At 49.5% G+C, this 18,278-nt stretch overlaps 2 protein-coding genes across 2 annotated transcripts in view; both read right to left on the bottom strand.

The window, feature by feature from the left end:
• LOC135317480 (protein ELYS-like) overlaps positions 1-4,833 on the bottom strand; it is a 56,435-nt gene extending 51,602 nt beyond the window's left edge. The window contains exons 1-3 of the mRNA XM_064473773.1: positions 4,713-4,833; positions 3,253-3,506; positions 504-684 (exon numbers count right to left, since the gene is read on the bottom strand). Of these exons, the coding sequence (XP_064329843.1) occupies positions 504-684; positions 3,253-3,506; positions 4,713-4,833 (556 nt within the window). The remainder of the gene's footprint in view (positions 1-503; positions 685-3,252; positions 3,507-4,712) is intronic.
• Positions 4,834-11,628: 6,795 nt separating this feature from the next.
• LOC135317479 (protein ELYS-like) overlaps positions 11,629-18,278 on the bottom strand; it is a 29,647-nt gene continuing 22,997 nt past the window's right edge. Inside the window, exons 23-25 of the mRNA XM_064473772.1 lie at positions 17,070-17,211; positions 15,509-15,588; positions 11,629-11,715 (exon numbers count right to left, since the gene is read on the bottom strand). Of these exons, the coding sequence (XP_064329842.1) occupies positions 11,629-11,715; positions 15,509-15,588; positions 17,070-17,211 (309 nt within the window). The remainder of the gene's footprint in view (positions 11,716-15,508; positions 15,589-17,069; positions 17,212-18,278) is intronic.

Below are 18,278 nucleotides of genomic sequence, written 5' to 3'. Positions count from 1 at the left end.
AGCTACTTGAAGTGACACCAGCTCCCGAGGCCACTCTTGTAAGAGCAAAAACAGCGTATGCAATCCGAGTACACCAAGTACAGGTTCCGTTTGGTGAAATGCAGGGATTTTGGTAAGGCATATTTACTTTAAAAAACAAGCCTCAACTTTGCCCCAAGTCAATGAACAGAAGCAGAAGAACATTCCCAGGAAACAGGGCACGTCCGACACACCTTCCTGTCAGGCAGCTGCACCGCCTCGGATGGTCAGATTCCTACCCCTCACTGGTGAGAATCACCGTGACAGAGGGACCCTGGTGGGAGGGGGTATTTGTAACCTTAGGAGGAGTATGAAGCCACTCCCATTTTTAATCCTTTCAGGGCCAGACGATGTCAAACCGCCACCTGTAATCAGCAGCCATAAACGTCTGCACAGCAGTAGCTTCAAAGTGGGATGCGTGTTGTTGATTTAAAAGACACAAGTTTTCTTACTTTTCCGTTCAAGTTTAGAAACCGCAAGCTCACCCGATGGTTCATTCTCCCTCTGACTGCAAGAGAGATCATCCAAACCAAGGTCCACCACAAGCAGATGACCAACATCTGTCGCCACCGCTGCCACGCCACAAAACCCTTGCAGAGCCCGGTGCAGGTGCCAAGGCCTCGCGCTGGCTCCTCCGGGGTTAGTTATGGGCTCTACAGCAGTTACCTACAGGAAAACTACAAGTTAGTATTTAAGCTCTTTGACGAGCTTTGATAGAAATCACTCAAAAGTGAAGCCAGAATCAGCCCATCAGAAGCAAGAAAGTAAATACAGGGTTCTCAGACTTAAAAACACAGCATTGATCCCAATTATATCCAGACAAAACAAACAAACCAACCAACCCCCAAAAATGTCCTGTACAAACATCCGTTACTGCCTTCCGTTTACGGGGTTTCCTGCAGGGATTTCGCTGAGCTCACTCCAACTGCAATGGTGCAGTCTATTATCACAGCTTACCAAGTTCCATTTTCTACTTAGAAACCATTAACTCAAAGACAACACAGAAAATGCGTTAAATGCAAGAAACTTGACCGTATTTAAGGGACTGGAGTAAGAAAGGCCAAACTCACTCTCGCTCTCCCACGGCCCCCAGCCCGTCAGCACTGGGATACAGCCCACGCCTTCTTTGCCAAACAGGTACTAGGGCAAATCTCGGCTCTCAGTCAGACGCGGCAGCGGCCAAGTTGCAGGGGAGACACACCGCTGCCACGGCAAGGGAGTCTTGTTACAGAGAGCGGAAGGGAGATACCAGCTTAGGGAAAGCTACACCAGTCCTCATTTAGAATCAACAGAGCAACCAGGGAAAGCAGAAAAGTTTTCAGTGCCGAAACAGCGGCAAAAAGCCCAGCAGCTGGTTCGCCAAAAGCCAGCTCCGGCTGAGGAGAAGCGCACGCTGCTCTGTAACACGCGGAGCCGCCTGCCAGCAGCTTTAGTACAAGGCCCTGATGGAGACAGACCTTTCCGCACCTGCAGCCCCTCCCGGGACAGCCCTGACGGCTCCAGCAGAGACACCAGCACGTGAGGGCTCCTGCACTAAGGCTCCACAACAAAAGAACACGGGCTGCCCTTCAGCCTCCTTGCATAATGTCACACAGTGACACCAGGGAGCTTTACATCAACAGCAACCTGTTACACGACAATGGAACAGAGCAGTGAGCACCACAAGGAGTCCTTTTTTTTAATATATTGGGTTTTCCTCCCCAGAGGTGGGGAAAAATTGACCAAACCTCGAAGCCCCAAAGTTCTCTCCTCTCCCGTGTCAAGCACTTGCTGTGACTGCGCTGCCTGGCAATCTGCTACAGAATTTACCTTTCCCCTGGGCCACAAGAATTCTACTCCTAGAAGTGCCCGCAGTATTTGAGACAACTTTATATTGTTTCTGTCATGGTTTCAGCTGGGATAGAGTTAATGTTCTTCACTCTAGCTGGTATAGTGCTGTGCTTTGAAATTAGCATGGAAAAAAACCTGTTGAGATAACACACAGATGCTTAGGCTGTTGCTGGGCTTTGCACGCTCTCCTACACTGCTGCCAGCTCCTTCTGGGAACGAACGCAGAAATCCTGTCTCAGCTCCCTGACTCTGCATGCTGCCCTTCTGCCTCACACAAACCAGCAAGAGTGGGGAAAATACCATTCCAGAGCTCTGAAACATGCAACCCTTATAAACCAATTTAATACCGTTAATGTTTTCAATTCAGATTTGCTTTTACAAGTCTGAATGACTGCACGTCTATGCCAGCACACAGCTTGCCTTTCCATCTCAAACGCTGAGATTTATCAGGACGATCGGCAAACCCACACAGCGGAGCACCAACCCAGCTCAGCTCGTTAGAAATCACCACCACACAAACGCTCACTGCCAGCAGTCACACTGTAGCGCTACAGACAAACAAACCCCGCCTGGATTCTAGCAAGTCAAACCAAACCACGCTCTGGAAAGCTGAGTAATACGGAAGTATTTATCTGTCGCAGATTCTAAGGTGGTAAAGATAGAGGGAACCTTGATGTTCCATTACCTTAAGGTGACTCTTGTCTACACTCAGATAAGGAGCCGAGGGGAAAGGACGTCATTTGAGTTTATGGGTTAGAGAAGGCAGGGAAAATTAGCAACGTTACACCAGAGTATCCCACCGGCACAAGCACCATATGCAATAAGCAGAGGTTCAAGGGCTTCAGGCTGAAAGTCAGTCTGTAACCACCTGCCAGGTAACGCAGTGAAGCCTGTTTTTTCCCATCCTAAGTCAACAGAAAAATGTGCTTTGCTCTGAAGTCACCTGCTTGCTAGTCCGAGACTCCTGGGAATGTGCCGAAGTCAGCTACAGCACAGCCATGGAAGTCTGAGATGTTTTAAAGACAGTATTTCTGACATAATGAACCATTCAGGACATGTATGTTACCAACACTTGAAAGGCAGGGTGAGGACGAGTTCTTTGTCACTCTGGCTAAAAAAAAAAGGTAGTTTTCAAGGCCTTTTTGTCAAAGTGGAGAATGAGGTAACTACGTGCTCTACTGTAAAACCAGAAAACTTGTTTGACTCTCTCAGCAAACTCAAAGGATAACGGTACCGTTAACCCCATAATTTCACATCAAGGTGCTCTCGACTGGACACTCTGCAGTGACAGGATGATGACACAATAGAGGAAATGGACGTCCTAGCAAAGAGACGCTCCAAAGCTGCTCCTGAAACAGCGTTATGCAGCACCTGACAACGTTTCCCCCATTAAAAAGCACCTACCCTTCCTGGCAGAACTACTGCTGTAACCACGCTTGATGTTCCAAGGTCGTACAGGCAGAGAACACTTCCCTCTGCTTCTCTCAAGCCAACCAGCAGCCCCGTTCCCGTCTGCCAGGAAACCTCCTTCACCACGCGGATGGTGGGAGGCTGCTCACGGGCTCCACTGAAACGGTGTGCAGAGAGCCGCTCTCCCGTCACAGCGCTCACGACCTCCAGCTGAGGGCCACACGCCAGCCAGGCCAGGCCATCTCTCCCTGGAAGAAGAGAAAAGGCTGGCTAAAGCAAACTCCCAGGAGAGGGTTGAAAACAACGGGAAAATCACAATCACTGCCCCTTTGCTTCAACAGAAGTACCTCACAGAGCAAGAGAGGCTTACCGAATTCGGGTCGATTATTGAAAATCACCCACTGAATCCTCAACCAATGCATCGTAAAATGAGCCACCTTATTATTTTGCATTTGGACTTGGCATTCCTGCACTGAAGAATTCTGCTTGTTTGGGATAAAGATTACAATAGATTGGTCTCTAGTCTTTATACCATATTCAGCTTGGTTTTGCTAGAAATCATCTAAATACATATGAGAATACAACTCTTAAAGCATACTTCAAATATGGCAAAATCTCAGCCAATTCTTTTCTAGTTGACTAACTTTGCTCGACACACGCCTACTTTGGGCAGGGATTTGGACTTCAACAAGGAATTACCTTAAAATGGGCACTGCGGGAGCCAATTTCAACTTTTACACGCGCTGATCACAGAGAGAAGTTAGCACATTTAGTTTCACTGAACTACTTCCAACACAAAGGGAGTATTAACTCAACTACTGCACTTACAGTCACACAGAGAGATTCTACATGGTCTCAGCAGAAGCCCGGACACCCAGGCAGGCCCCCGGCTCTACCTTCAGATCACCGACAAAGTCAGCTACCTCATCTGCTCAGCCGCTCTCAGCAGCTCTCCCGGGACACTCCTCTGCGTCCTGCTAAATACTCTGCAAACCTGGCTGCAGCGCCTAACAGGGCTTTCCTCTTCCTTCTGTTTTCAGTCAGGCTAGGAAAGAAAAAGCAGGGGAGGCTGCCTCTCTAACACTGTGGGAGAACTAGTTCTGCACGGGATGTTATGATGGTACCAATAAATACAGCCCAAAACCACACCAGGACTTTTTTGAAAACTGCCTTTCATTCCATTAGAAGTTGAGGAGGGCTCACTGACTTGCCCGTGTTATTTTAATAGCTCAAGACTGGCGCAGGCTGTTGTCCTTTCAAAGTTTAACTCTACTAATGTTTTAATGTTAACATTTTTCATCATTTTGTCATAGTTCATCCTTTCTGTTCTCTCAAAACCTGACGCACCTGAGCAGCACCAACCTGACACAGCTGATGCTGTGACCCCGTGCCTCAGGTCACCTCCAGGCAGTAACAACTTCACAGCAAGACCCAATTTCAAGGAAAAGGCTCACCTCTGGAAAACCGCCCACGCAGCACAGACCCTCGGGTGAGCTCATCTTCCCCAAGAGCCTGAATGGTCACCTCGGGAAACTGCAGCAGGCTGCTCGTTACCTGAGCCGCGAGGTCTCGCATTCTTCACTGTGAATAGAGAAGAAAATGCAAAAAGAGGCTCCTGACAGCCATCGACATTTTTGAGATTGACAGAACTTTCATCCCTTTGCCGTGAATAATCTCCCGGCCACCTCCTGCGGCTCTTTTCCTTAACAAAAGGGCACTCAGGACAGGTTTGGATCTCACAGCAGAGCAAAAGCAGAATCCTTTGCTTTTCTGATGCCTACGAGATCACCAACAAAAAGGGACGCAGGGGTACTGACAGGATAAACAACACGGGGAAAAAGCCCAAGACACTGGAGTCAAGTCAAGCAAGGCGGCACGAGTCAGAGAGTGAGTTTTGCATTAAAAAGCTACAGAAAATAAATAAAAAAGAACAAGTTGAGAAATTACATGTTTGAGCAGAATCACATCCAGCCAAGTCAGTGTTCTGGGATGTCACCGTTGACTGACATGTAGTACATGAAAGTCAGATTCAAAGGCCAACAATGTTACGGGCTTACTGAAGGAAAAGCTACAGATACGGTCAGTCGCAGCTGCAGACGTGATGTCACAAACCAGGTTCACTTCAGTGCCACCAAAAGAGAGGCCTTGCTGCTGCCCCCATCTCTCCATCTGCTCCTTCCTTCTGCTCCTGTATCCCTGTGCCTTCCCTTGCCCTGACCTGCACACATTTTAGAGCTCCTTAGGAGCCACATTAACTGCCCAGGCAGACAGGGAACGCACCCACAAGAGCAGAGAGCTTTCCACCAGCTTAGAGAGTGAAAGGGGGTTGCAGAGAGAGCCAGCAAGCATAAAAGCTGGCACAAGGAAGGAGGCAGGACACTGCACCGGGGAGAAGGAGAGGGGATTTGCCCATCTCCATTCTGTGGCCGTAAGCCGTCCTGCTAGCTCATGCACGTGTGAAACCACACACTCACTTTGCAAGGAGAGCTGCAAGAAACCCCTTCGCTTTTAGAAAGGGCAGCACCCAAGGCACTCTCAGTCAGCTCTGGACTCCCTCGTGCACGTAGAGGCTCACTCTCGCACGGAGGGAGGCTGAGGCTGACGGGCGTCATTCTTTCACTCAGCCAGATGTGGAAGCTAAAGTGATCTCAGGGAAGCGTTACTTGGTGGTCAGAGAAGGGACACCATTGCCTGACACTGCTCGGGTCACATTGTCTAAGGAAAGAGGACAAAGAGTGGGAAGAAGCCAAAGAAGAAGAAATGGAAGAAAAACTATGCTCTGTTGAGGAAAAACAGCATCCACTTTGTTGAACAGCAGGGAAAGATCACAATTATAGAGCTTTTTGAATTACTATTCATGACTGGCTCAGTGACATTTTCCCCAGAAATACAGCCCCCAACAGCCCCGATCCCGTATCTGATGCAGACCACAGATTTCATTTCCCTTTACATGAAAAAACCCAAACCCGAGGCACATCAGCGTTTGACACTAGAGCCCCTTTACCCAGCTGCCTCCTAGGGTTATTCTCCAACACGACTATTCCTGCATGCAGGAGCTGCAGTCCCTCTCCAACGCGGCCAAGCTAGCAAAAGCTCCTCAGGTCACTCCTGAAAGTGTGCTCTGTTGCACACTGCTTGGCGTACCTGGACAGGCGGGCGCAGGCGCCGAGTGTCTCAGGGCAGAGCGCACACGCAGCCGTCCCGACAGAGGCAGAGCCCAGGGAAGACAACGTTCCCAGCGCTCCCACAGCGCTGGCCCCTCGCAGCACCAGTTCCAGAGTCACGGAGTCACAAGGGAGAGAAAGGCCCTCCGGAATCCCTGGGGGCAGCTGGTCCAGCCCCTGCGCAGGCAGGGTCCCCCAGAGCAGGCTGCCCAGGGCCAGGGCCCGGCGGCTGCTGAACCCCCAGTGCTCAAACACACCCCTTGCAAACAGCCGCCCGACGAGGGGAGCTGCGGAAACGTTGGCAGCCCACGCGACAGGCCCCGGGGTTTGGGCACTCGCTCCCACCAACTGAAGTATCCTCTCCTCCACACCAGTAAAACACCACCCCACCAGCAGGGGCTTGTCACCATTCTTCCTCCAAAGCTCTGTCCGACGGATCACTAGGCAGAAGACACAAAGTTAAGGGAAGCCTGATTAAGTTCGTTTCACTGCCTTAAACCAGCAAAGCCCAGGCATGTGGAAGCAGGAAAACGAGCTGAAGCAGGCAGGGAATGAGGAGCCGCCCTCAGCAGAGCAGGACACGGCACCGTGTGCCCAAACGCAGGTGACAGCTGCCAGCCAAGGCTGACACAGCCACCCTGACTGACGGGCCTAAGGCGGCACTTGAACCACCGCGCTCAGCCCCACACCCCAGACGGGGGGTCAGCGGTGCCGACAGGATTAAGTCCTGACTGACTCCCGACAACAGACGCTGACGCTGACTGACGCCAGCCAGCTGAGTGCGGGCAGGCGATGCTGGCCGACTGACGCTGGCCGACTCACTCTGGCCGACTGACGCACGGCTCGGGGCCTCCTTCTGCCCTCGCACCTGGGCATCACCCCTGATGGAGCTGGGCGGGCAGAGGGGTCCCTGGCGCGGCCACTCATACCTGTCGGGCAGAGCTCGGGAAGCTGGAGAGGCCCCTGACTAGCAGAGGCGCTACTTAGCGACACGGAGCCGCTACTTAACAGCAGCTGAAACATCAGTGTGCCCTCAGCACTCTGCCAGCGACGCTGAAGGACATTAACTCTATCCCAGCTACAACCGGCACAGCTCTGAAGTTTTTAACCACCTCTCCCGTGGAGAGGAGTGTGGATTAAATGCCCAGCTCCCCGTTGGCTGCAGACCACAGGAAGGCACCAGAGATGGCTCTATAATTCTGTGTGAGGGAAAGGGCTGCGGACAAACCAAACGCGTTCGATATCTAATACTGTAATCACCTGCGCAGTTAGGCTCTCTTCTCAAACTCCTCCTTCCGCCTGTCAAGAGGATTTAACTACATAAGTAAAAAGGGAAAAAAGCTTCCTGCCTTTTTTCCCTTTAAGTGAGAAGAGTCCTTTCCTGTTCAGGCTCTGCTTAAGTCTTAAATAGAGCTGGTGACAAAGTAATTCCCTGATCTCCTCTTTCTGCTTTCAGAAGATCAGATGTGATGTTTTGAAGTAACAACCATGGGAGCTGCACTTACATCCGTCACAGGAACTGTTTCCACAGCAGGCACTAACAGCGGCATCGGACATTGTATCTTCACAAATGAGACACAACAACTCATCTGGACTAGGATCACCAGAGCAGGATGAGGAGGAAGAAGAGGGCGATGGCTCCTCTGGCAAAAAGGGAGGCTTTTCCTCCTTTCCTCGCACAGGAGCTTCCCTGGAGGGGGAGAGGGCCTGGTGGGAGAGAAAAGTTTAAAGATGGCTCAAAGAAAACTTTTCCAAGCTTTGGATTTTATCAAAGGAAGAGAACAGATGGAATTCTCTCACTCCACATTAGCCTTCTGCAACGTAAGCCTTTGGTTTAAACTACTTGTCTACAGCCACAACCCTAGAAGAGGGAGGGGGGAAGAATTTTCCTTCTGCATTCGTTCGATCAACCAAGAAACCAGCTCAAACTAGAAAAATAATTTTTTGACAGCTAGAAATGAGGTGAAATTAATCCCACCTCTCCTTCACCAGACGGTAAATGTAAATGGCAGGCTCAGCACCAAGTTAGTCTCCAATCAAGTTAGTCGCTGAGTAATTACATTTTAGAAATGGAAGAAGTCTATGTTACACCTTCTACAAAAGGGGATCCATGGCAGCACAACAGAAGTGCTACCAAGTGCATTTTAAAACAGCCACTCCTCTCAGCACACAGTAGTATTTTCTTAATTTACAGCCACGGGAAAACTTCTGTGTGTTCCACACATGGGATTTCATAAAAGTCAGAGGGAGGAAATCTCAGTCCAGTGGCAATCTGTTAAATTTTGCAAGGAGCCTTTGCAACATCAAACAGAACCAAAACAGCCTTTCCAAGAGAACAACTCCACTGCAAACACCACTGAAATCTTTTGCAGAAATACAGCTTCTTAGCACAGCACAAGTTTCACCAACTTCCAGGGGCACGAACAGGAGGACCACCCTACTGTAGCATTAGAAAGCATCACAGATTTTCAGGTTAAGCCGCAATGACAATGCTTCCTCCCCTGTAACTACAGACGCTGGCCAGTTCGGTTGCATTGCCACTCACGCTTCTGCGCATGGTTTCTCTTGTTCACTTCTTGATCGGTCCAATTCATTCCATACTCACGCAGCAAGAGTTGGCATTGCGTATTTCCCACTGCTTGTCAGCACAGCACCCTTTGTGCTGGGATCTTTCACCTCCACCATGAAACTCCATGGAATTCCTGTGCTCTTTTTCACTCTGGGAACAGGCTCAAAATTTTGGTCCTGTTAAGAAAAGAAATGCAGACTTAGCTCATCTTAAGAACCACATTTAAAATTACATTTCCATGATTATTTGAAGCAGCAAAAGCCTCTCACCCTCTCATTTTACCCAGCATAAGTGTTTCTCAACTAAAGTACTCATTTGCCTCAGTGACTATAGCCGGGATGTTCCAAAGGCTTAAGCAGTGTTTTGGACTCACTCGACATTCTTTGGCTTAACTTCAGGTTCCCTAAGGGCGAAATATCTCTCAGCGCACCTTCCACTCAGAGAAGGGGCACAAACCCGCTCCTCCTCCAAAGCGCAGTGCAGAGTGAGAGCTTAATTCCGTGCTCTGAATCAGTCACTGGGGAAACTCCTATTCACCACCTGTGTACGAAGGTTGAATTCAGACCTCACGCACACACTTTCAACGAGTGACGTTAAATGGCATGAATAGTCAACCAGAGGCTTGTGTAACGCTCTTCCTAGAAAGGCTGGACTAGGTGATCCCTGAGGTCCCTTCCAAGCTGTGATTCTGTGATTCTGTGATAATTACATCACGCAAATATTCAATAGGTGGGGTCAACAGAAACATCTTGGTTTTATACAAAATAACTGTGAACTGCCATTAAAAAGAGTTGAAAACGGAAAAATTTCCAGTAGTATTGAAATATATAAAAATATGCATGCAAGTTCACAGAGAAAGATTGATGAACATATTTAATGTCCATGACCTGGAAAAAAAGAACATTTCCCATTTATTATTCCAGGTGTCCCTTGAATTTTGAAGGGCTTTGCAACATTGCCTTAAAACCTCTCGATTTCAGATGTACTAAAATACACTCTCGATTTCAGATGTACTGAAATACACTCTCGATTTCAGATGTACTGAAATACACTCAGCAGTGTTTATTGAGGATGCAGACTCAAGGGCAGTTGTTCCACAAGGAGAAAGGGTAACTCTCACCTTTTTCCTTTTCCAGCCGATTGAATGATATTATGCCCCAAGCCCCAGTTAAGCTTACACTAGGAAAACATTCTCAGAGAGACACGCGACTCACTGCCTATTATGTCTTCAGTTGTTCAAAAGCGTAGAACCAAATTTCACAATGTCAGCGGAACAGCTCTCCGCAAGACGTCACTAAATTGCTCAGAAGGGAGATTAAAACTCTTCCTTGCAAAATGCTCTTGTGCTTTAGGCCCTAACGTAGTCGAAGAATTCAAAGGCGCAGTTGTATCAGATGCTGAGGAAAAACCATCTACATGCAGAAGCTGATTCCTCACGCCAGTGAATCGTTCCTGCTCTATATGTTTAGGAAAGCACATACAACATGACCGCATTACTGACTCAAAAGCTCTTGAAAATGTGCCTTTGGAGAGGAACACCCAGAGCTGAGAAAGACACCTTCGTTCCATTGCAAGTCTTACCAGAAGATTCAGCTTCCCTTCCCTAGGTACTTTTTGTACCTAGTTCTGTTAAAAAGGAAGCCTGATCAAGTATTTGGAAGCTTCATGCTCCATATGCCACCCTTTCTGGCACATGGCAAAACAGGCCTATGTTCTCTCACGGCAGGCACAGCCACTCTCATTTTGTGGTTTTTCAGAAGCAATCAAGAAACTAGGGAAGCTCCCTCTTGGAGTCTGGCATTATACAGTCTCGCATCGACCAGTACTGAGGCACAACCGTTCATGAACTATTAATTACTTCTTGTATTTTCTCAGGAAGCAGTTATTATATGGCCTGCAGGCAAGAGTCTAACTTGACAGCTAACATGAGAGCAAGACAATGAAGAAATATTCAAAGGGAAGCTTTTGTGCATCCTTTTTACAAAAACCCTTAATTAAATTTGGTTTTGCTGCTTTACGGCTCAACAATAATTGGCAAGCTTTCCAGTGATTTATTCCTACCACACCATGACCCACGTTCTGCTTTGAAAAGCATACAGAAATATCTGTCTTCAAAAACAAAACAAAAGCCAAAACACAAACCCCACACTTAAGACCAAGAGCTGAGTTGGCTTTCAGAAGAAAGCTAATGGTGCCTCCAACACCAGAAGCACCTGAGGCTGCAGTGCTTTTCCAGGGGGAGAGAGGGGCTTGTCAAGAGAGAGGCAAGGCTTCCACCCTCCCTACGCCTACCCACAGCCCAAAGCAGGTACACGCAGAGCAAACGAGAAGGGGATGCGTTTGCTTTGCCTTTCATTGACTTTAATTCCTTCTAACTAAAACTAAGTCTTCCCTCCCACTCCAGGATTTTTGCTTTTTTGGGGGGCCCCTGGGTGGGGCCCAGGAGGAGCGGGAGTGGGCGGCCCTGCAGGGGTCACTGGGCCAGCTGCAGGTTTTTGTGCAGAGGGAGGCCAACATGGACATAACCAACGACTACGGCTGCCCATGACCCACCGGCCCAGCACCATCCCCTGCTTGTGAGCTGCCTTCTCCTCTCTAGCATTTGACTACTGACAGAGTAGTGCCACAGCGAAGGCCTCATTCAACAGCTTCCTTCTGGCTGCCCTGCGAGGTCTTTAGACCTATCGTGGTCAAGACAGTCTTACCCTGCTCTACCTCATTTGGCTGCAAGTAAAGGAAAGGAAGAATCAGCTACCAGAAGCTTCAGCAAAGAGTTGGGCCAGGTCTTCTAGCCTGCTTCCACAGTCACAAGACCCAATTGTGTTGGTATTACGTCTTGTTGCCTTCTCTAGAAAGCCACTGAAACAGAACGGCCTCCCTGTCACTACTCGCTACCAGCAACAACAGAGTCCTCAGACGGACCAGGATTTCGAGTCTTTCACCAGCAGGCCAGGAGTAGTGCCTACTACAGGATGTGGCCATTGTATGCACTTGCAGTCCAGACACTCAAGCTGGTTTTAGCTTCAACTGCGGCGGTTGTAGCCGCTGAAACTTAAATCCAAAAGGAAGGAGAAAAAGAACAGCTGCCCAGGCATATGCTGTTTGGAAGTTAAAGCAGAAGAAAGGCCGGCGTGGCACGCGCTCAAGGACAGGGCTGCCTATAGCCCTTTGGCAGGGAAGCTGCTCCCCAGCTAAGCACATTTCTTCTCCTCTCCTACAATTCCCCTCCCTCTATATCCATGTACCTACACCTGGAAGGTCTGACTGTGATTCAGCACTGCCCAGAAATTGAACTGTCCCAGGAGCGTTCCCTGCTCCTCAGGTTCTTGTGCTCCCTAAGGGCCCCCGCGACCTCACGCCCTGGACCTCTGCAGGCACCTTTTCCACTCTGCTTCCGTGCCACGCTGACAGTTTTCACACTGACTGGGAAGACACAGACTGCAGGACCAAGTGACCCTGTTAGAAGCTTGTGCAGAGGACCTGGGGCACTCCGGGGGAGAAAATACTAATTAAAATTCATTAAAAGAGTTGGGTGTTGCCTTTGCAGCACCTCTCTCTGCCTGCGGGCATTTGCTCAGCGGGAGGGAGTGTGGGGTTGTTAATGCAGCCCCTGCCCACCCCGTGGGTGGCTGAGCTGGGCCGGGCATAGCTTACATACAGAACAGTGTATTTTTTCTGTAAAATACTACTATTCTATACTTATAAATATTAAAGTATGTATAAACAAGTATTTCATGTTATAAGATTTGTATTATGTCTATGTATAATATAAATTACGTACATACACATAAATACATATGTACCTACATATCCCACCACAGAATCCACAGAGGGAAAGGGAAGAGGGGTGTCAGGAGGGACTGGGGTGCGGAAGAGGGGTGACAGGATCCCAGGGGCCCAGGACTCACCGCAGTTCCTGCTCTCTGCACTGCCACGCACATGGCACAGCTCAGGCACTTCTGTCTCTCTCGGTCTGTCCATCCCTCCCTCCCTCGCTGCCTCCCTCCCTCTGCTGCAGCCCCGCTCACTCGACTGCCTTCCACCTCAGGGAATCCACGGGTGCCTCACAGCTTGTGAGCTTGCCGGGCGGCCATGTTGCCCCGGCCCCAGCCCCTGCCCCAGGCCTACAGCTCCCAGCATGCCCCGGGGCGCGCCTTCCCGCCGCCCGACCCTGGGCGGGAACCGCCCCCCCGCAGGCCCCGAGAGCAGCAGGGCCGGCCGAGCGGGGGATACAGGCGGGAGAGAGGGGACAGGCGGCAGCACAGAGGGGAAACAGGCGGCCAGGACGCGGTGACAGAGGAAGGAGAAGGCCAGGGAGCGGGGGAGAGAGGTGTGGGGAAAGGAAAACATAGCAACAGGCTGCAGGACAGACAGACAGGAGTCAGGAAATACAGGCGGGGAGTCAGGCAGAGGAGAAAGAGAAAGGGAAAAAAGAGTCATGGGAATTGGGGAGAGAGCAAAAATAGAAATTCTGGGCGACTGCCCGATTTCTTGATCAATCCCCAGCGACTGCATTACTGGGAGCCTCAAGAAATGTGCTGCCTGCAACATCCCTGTTCTGGGCCCTCTCCTGCACCCTCATATTGGTGACAAGCATCGCCTTGCAGAGTGGCCAGGGCTGGGGAAAACAAGCCCAGCTGAGGGGGAAAAAAATCATCCAGCTTTTTTTTTGTTGGTCTCCTTGTTGGTTTTGCCTTTAAAAAAACCTGAGGCTTTTCGCCATTGGCAATAGCATTTCACCCAGGAGGAGGTGGTCTGTGGTGGAAATTTTGGCCCCTTACCACCTGACTAATGTAGATTGCCTTGTGTTCTCCCTAGCCCGTCTTCTGTGAGCAAGGTCTCTCAGCTCTCCCGTAGGAGACAGGTACAATTGAGAACAAGTGCCCGCATTTCAGATGTTACCACCCTCGTTGCTCTCCAGCCTGGCAGGGGGAGGAGGAGCCACAGCCAGGCAAGCTGAAGAAGGAGGGGGATGAGGCAAAGCTGGGCTCACAAACCCTGTGGCAAAACAACCCCACCCCTATCTGCAGCCAGTTTCTGAGGCAAAAGCAAGGCAGAAGACTGCTGCCCTAGAAGCAGTCATGCTGCGGTGACTTTGCCTCATTAGATGTCTGAGCAAGAGGACAAGCCTGAGAGCAATTTTTGTCTGTGCCCCGTACAGCTGTAAGCCAAGCAGCCAGCTTAGCCATGCTCATGGTGACAACTCCCTAAATGAATACTTGCAAGGCTCTGAAATACAAACAAGCATCTTCCTACCTTATAACCGAAGCAGTAGCACACGTGCACCCCTGATTTCCAAGCAGGCAGTGGATGGTCCCAACCGGCAGTAAGGAGAAAAGGCAAGCTTTTATTATCCGTTGTTACTGTGTTTGGAGATGAGGGCGTGCTAAGGCAGCAGGAAAGGCTTAGTCTGGCCAGTCACAAGAGACTTGCTTTTCAGACTTAGCCAAAAGAAAACGGGTACGTCGAGGAAGAAGTTCCCCTCTAGCCCGCGGGGGATTTGCTGCTGCACAGGTTGAATGTGAGCCTGCTTTCCAGCACTTTCTCCTGTGACTGTTTTTTGCAGAAAGAGAGGCAGGAGGGACCAGGCGCTGCATATACTGATGTCCTGGATGGTTGTGTTGTTTGCTGAGTCAGTCTTCCAGATCAGAGGAGCAACAGGTAAAGCCTGAAGGTTTTACAGGCAGCATTGTCTTGGCAGGAACCTTGCGAGCGCCAGCAGACACAACCACTGCGGGCACAAGAGGAGACCTCCGAGAAGTGGGCAGCTTGGGCGTCTGCTCAGCAGGTCTTGGCTGAGCTTGTTCCCTTGGTCTTTAATAGCCTTTGCTATTCAAGTGAGAATAGCAGTGAGAGCAAGTGAGTCAGGAGGAGAAGGTAACACCTGAGAATTTTAACAAGATAATAAACAATGCTTGGGCCAGAGAGGAGGCTATTAGCAATGACTGCCCCATTGACAGGAACCTCCTAAAAGAATACAAATCAGTAGAACTTCAAGGACTGACAGTGGGAACATCCTGCTACAAAGAAGGGTGTGAAGGGAAGGCCCCAACTTAGTCAGCAGTGATCAAAGGGAACTTCTGGCCCCAGAAGGCCCTGAAAAACTGCACATTTGCCCACGCAGAGTCACTGGGGGAAAGGTAATTCCAACAGCGGGAGATAGTGACCCCCGACTCAACTGAGGGATGAAAGGGCTGACCCCCATCCCACTCCTCTTGAGCATGCGCAGTGAATTAAAATCACACTGTACCTTTAAACTTAAGCGGCGGAGATAGAGACCCATGGAAGAAGGGGGTGCCCAGCCAGGTCAATGATTATGTATTAGAGAGGTGCGGTGTGTTAACTTCCATGTATGAATGTCAGAAAGGAACTATGGCAGGTGTGCACGCTTGGAGGAATCATCCCCTGTTTGTTACATTTACATGAATGTTAATAATGGGAGATAAACTAACTGACTGACCCACAACTGTGTATTACTGACAGCTGCTTCCAGTTGGTTCTTTGACTCAAGGCTTACCTGGCCCACATCACTGTTGGATCCTGCGGAGATGAGCGTGCCGTTCTCGTCCTTCAGGAAGCTGCTATGAGACCAATAGGCTAGATCAGAAGCGAAGCTTTTCCTGTGCCCTGGATTCCTAGGGTCATCTACGCTTGTGCTGTCGGTGTTCACAGAAATCACACACCTACTTCCTGCATCCCTCTCTCTCTGTGTATTAACATTACAATTGTAGTATCAAACTACCAGCGATCGGGCTTTCACTAATAAGTCGTGGTCTAGTCTGGGTTTAAACCAAGTTCAACTCAAGGCACACCACACCGATGGCTGCTGTGGGGTGAGCCTGCTCTTGAGCCATGCCGGGTGATGCACAGCCCAGGAGTGAGTGACCTGAACCAACAGGCACATCAGGCACCGTCACCTGCATTTTTCCCTCTGCCTCACGTATGGGTCACCCACACAGCTCAGTGCATTGGAAAACGCTTTTTATTTGAGGAACAGCTGTAATTCAGAAGGAACCGCAGAACATTTCTCTCCGAGCATCTCAAAGGCACTCATTATCGTGACTGCTTTGGTGAGAACAGCATTCCTGCGATGGAAACCTGCAAGTTTTGCACAGAAGACAAAAGTACCAACAACATAAGAAACAAATGCAATCTTACTACGAGAAATTCTATTATTTCCTAGCATTTTCCGACTGGCCTAGGCTAAGACGTTACAAGCATTGCCTAACAACTCACAAGAGGCTATGGGTTGGCTTCTGCCTGGAGCTTGCTTCTTCCCCACCAGAAGCTATTTATGGTTGGTTACATGGGAAGGGATGAATTGCAGCAAATAAATGGAGTGCGCTGACAACCCTGAGAGTCATCTTCCATGAGAAGGGGTTCTGATGGGGGATTAAACTACTTAGTTATCTGCGGCCTTATTTGCACGCCGGGCATGTCCTTATAGTACGATCTGCCCAAGGCCTTGGTCTTTTCTCATGGCAAAAGGACAGCAGAGAAGGGCAGTAGTTGACCTTCATTGCCCTCACGGCCAAATATACCAGAACTGGGGTTGATTTGGCCACACCACCTGTAGGAAACTCATCTGACAGCTACTGGCCTCTCTCCTGCTCTTTATCGTTCTGCCTATTTTTAAGTAAAAGAGGCAGAAACAAAGCAGAAATGTGTCAGCAAGTGGGAAGAGATCACTATTTGATCACACAATCAAGTCTAGCAAGATGTGTACACCAATAGCTTGATGGTAATCAGGGTTTTAGTTTTAGCCATCTTAAATTCTCTGAACACATTTACCATAATATAAACACATGTATTTTGCATAGCAAACATTATCATAACAGAAAAACTCTCTCTCAACTGGGTTTCTGCTCGTTTCCTACCCATAACTCTCTAACTTTGGCCAACACACGACTGCTGAAAGGTGCCCTTGGATCCACATTTCCTGCATTAGCTGGTTTTGTTACTGTTGAGATTGGCTTTGGTCTTGCAGCTGTAAAGCACGAGGGAAAAACGATCAGCCTTGTGCAATCAAAGCGATGGTTAGTTGTGCGTTATATTCCCCCCCTAAAAATTACCTTCTCTTGGTCCGGACGAAGGCAGATGGTAAGGCTTGGCTCTCTCTACAGCCAGCTGCCTCTGACCTCTAGGAAGGGTCTTGCCGTGCTGGGCTGAGAGAGAATTTCTGGCAACTGCTCTCTGTCTCCAGCGAGGAGCACAGTCGTTCTGATGAACGAGAAGCGTAAAGCAAGAAGTTAAATGTTACAAGAAGTTCATAGCACGGAGCTGTCGGTGCTATTTCGAATTAGGGAATATGTTTCCTCTACAGGTGCAGTAAAATACACCCCCTGCACAGAGCGGCAGCCAGTTCTGCCCATCAGCGCACACCAGCTTCACCCGGAATTTTTAGCCAAGCGGAAGGAAGACTAGAATAATAGCAGAACCTACAACTTTAAGTTAAAACCATGCCGGCACCCTGCAGAACCTCATTCTGACACGCTTGTCAGCACCCACAAGCTTCACATGGCTGACAAAATAGTGCCTTTCCCTTGTTTTTCCTGAAACGCCACTGCCCGAGGTGACTGAATCTCCAGGGCAGCGGTGGGTTACGTTGGACAAGAGGAAGTGAGGATTAAAATGAGGAAGAGAAAGCTGCCTACACACCCCTTCCCCCTGGATGAAAGCTTTCAAACGCAGGACCTCAACCTTCCAGAACCACCCCACAAGTTTGCTTCCCTGGAGAACTATGGTTCTGGAAAGCAGCAGATGGATCACAGAACCACAACAGAAGTTCCCATAACACAGAATTTGACCTGCCTATGTTGAGACTCAGAAGTTAGGTAAGACTTTCTGTCCAAAAAGTGGTAAAACGAAAGCTGTGGAATTGCAGACCTCACGCTATAGCTTGAGGAAATAATAAAAAGAACAACCCATGATGCAAATGTTGCCTGTGGGTTGGCACCCAGAGCTGCGTGTGAGATACAGAAGATGACATACAACACACTCTTCCTTCCACAGTGACCCAAACAACTTCCAATCATCCGAACCCTACATACCGTACGTCCCTGAATATCTGAATGGTAAGAGTGGCTGACAGGAAAGATACTTATTGTGCTGGTTTTGGATGAGAAGGGGTTAATTCTCCTCACCGTGGGGGGCGGCTGCCTTTCCGGCTTCCCGCGCTCTGCCGCGTGGCGGGGGGGCGGGGCTGGGAGGGGCGGGGCCATGGTGGGGCGGCTGACCCTGACTGGCCAATGGCAGGTTCATTCCATACCATGTGACACCATGACCAG

Source organism: Phalacrocorax carbo, chromosome 26 (genome assembly GCF_963921805.1).
Source record: "Phalacrocorax carbo chromosome 26, bPhaCar2.1, whole genome shotgun sequence".
NCBI classification, from domain to species: Eukaryota; Metazoa; Chordata; class Aves; order Suliformes; family Phalacrocoracidae; genus Phalacrocorax; species Phalacrocorax carbo.
The sequence above is the reverse complement of the archived record's forward strand: the minus strand, read 5'-3'. Positions and strand labels throughout refer to the sequence as shown.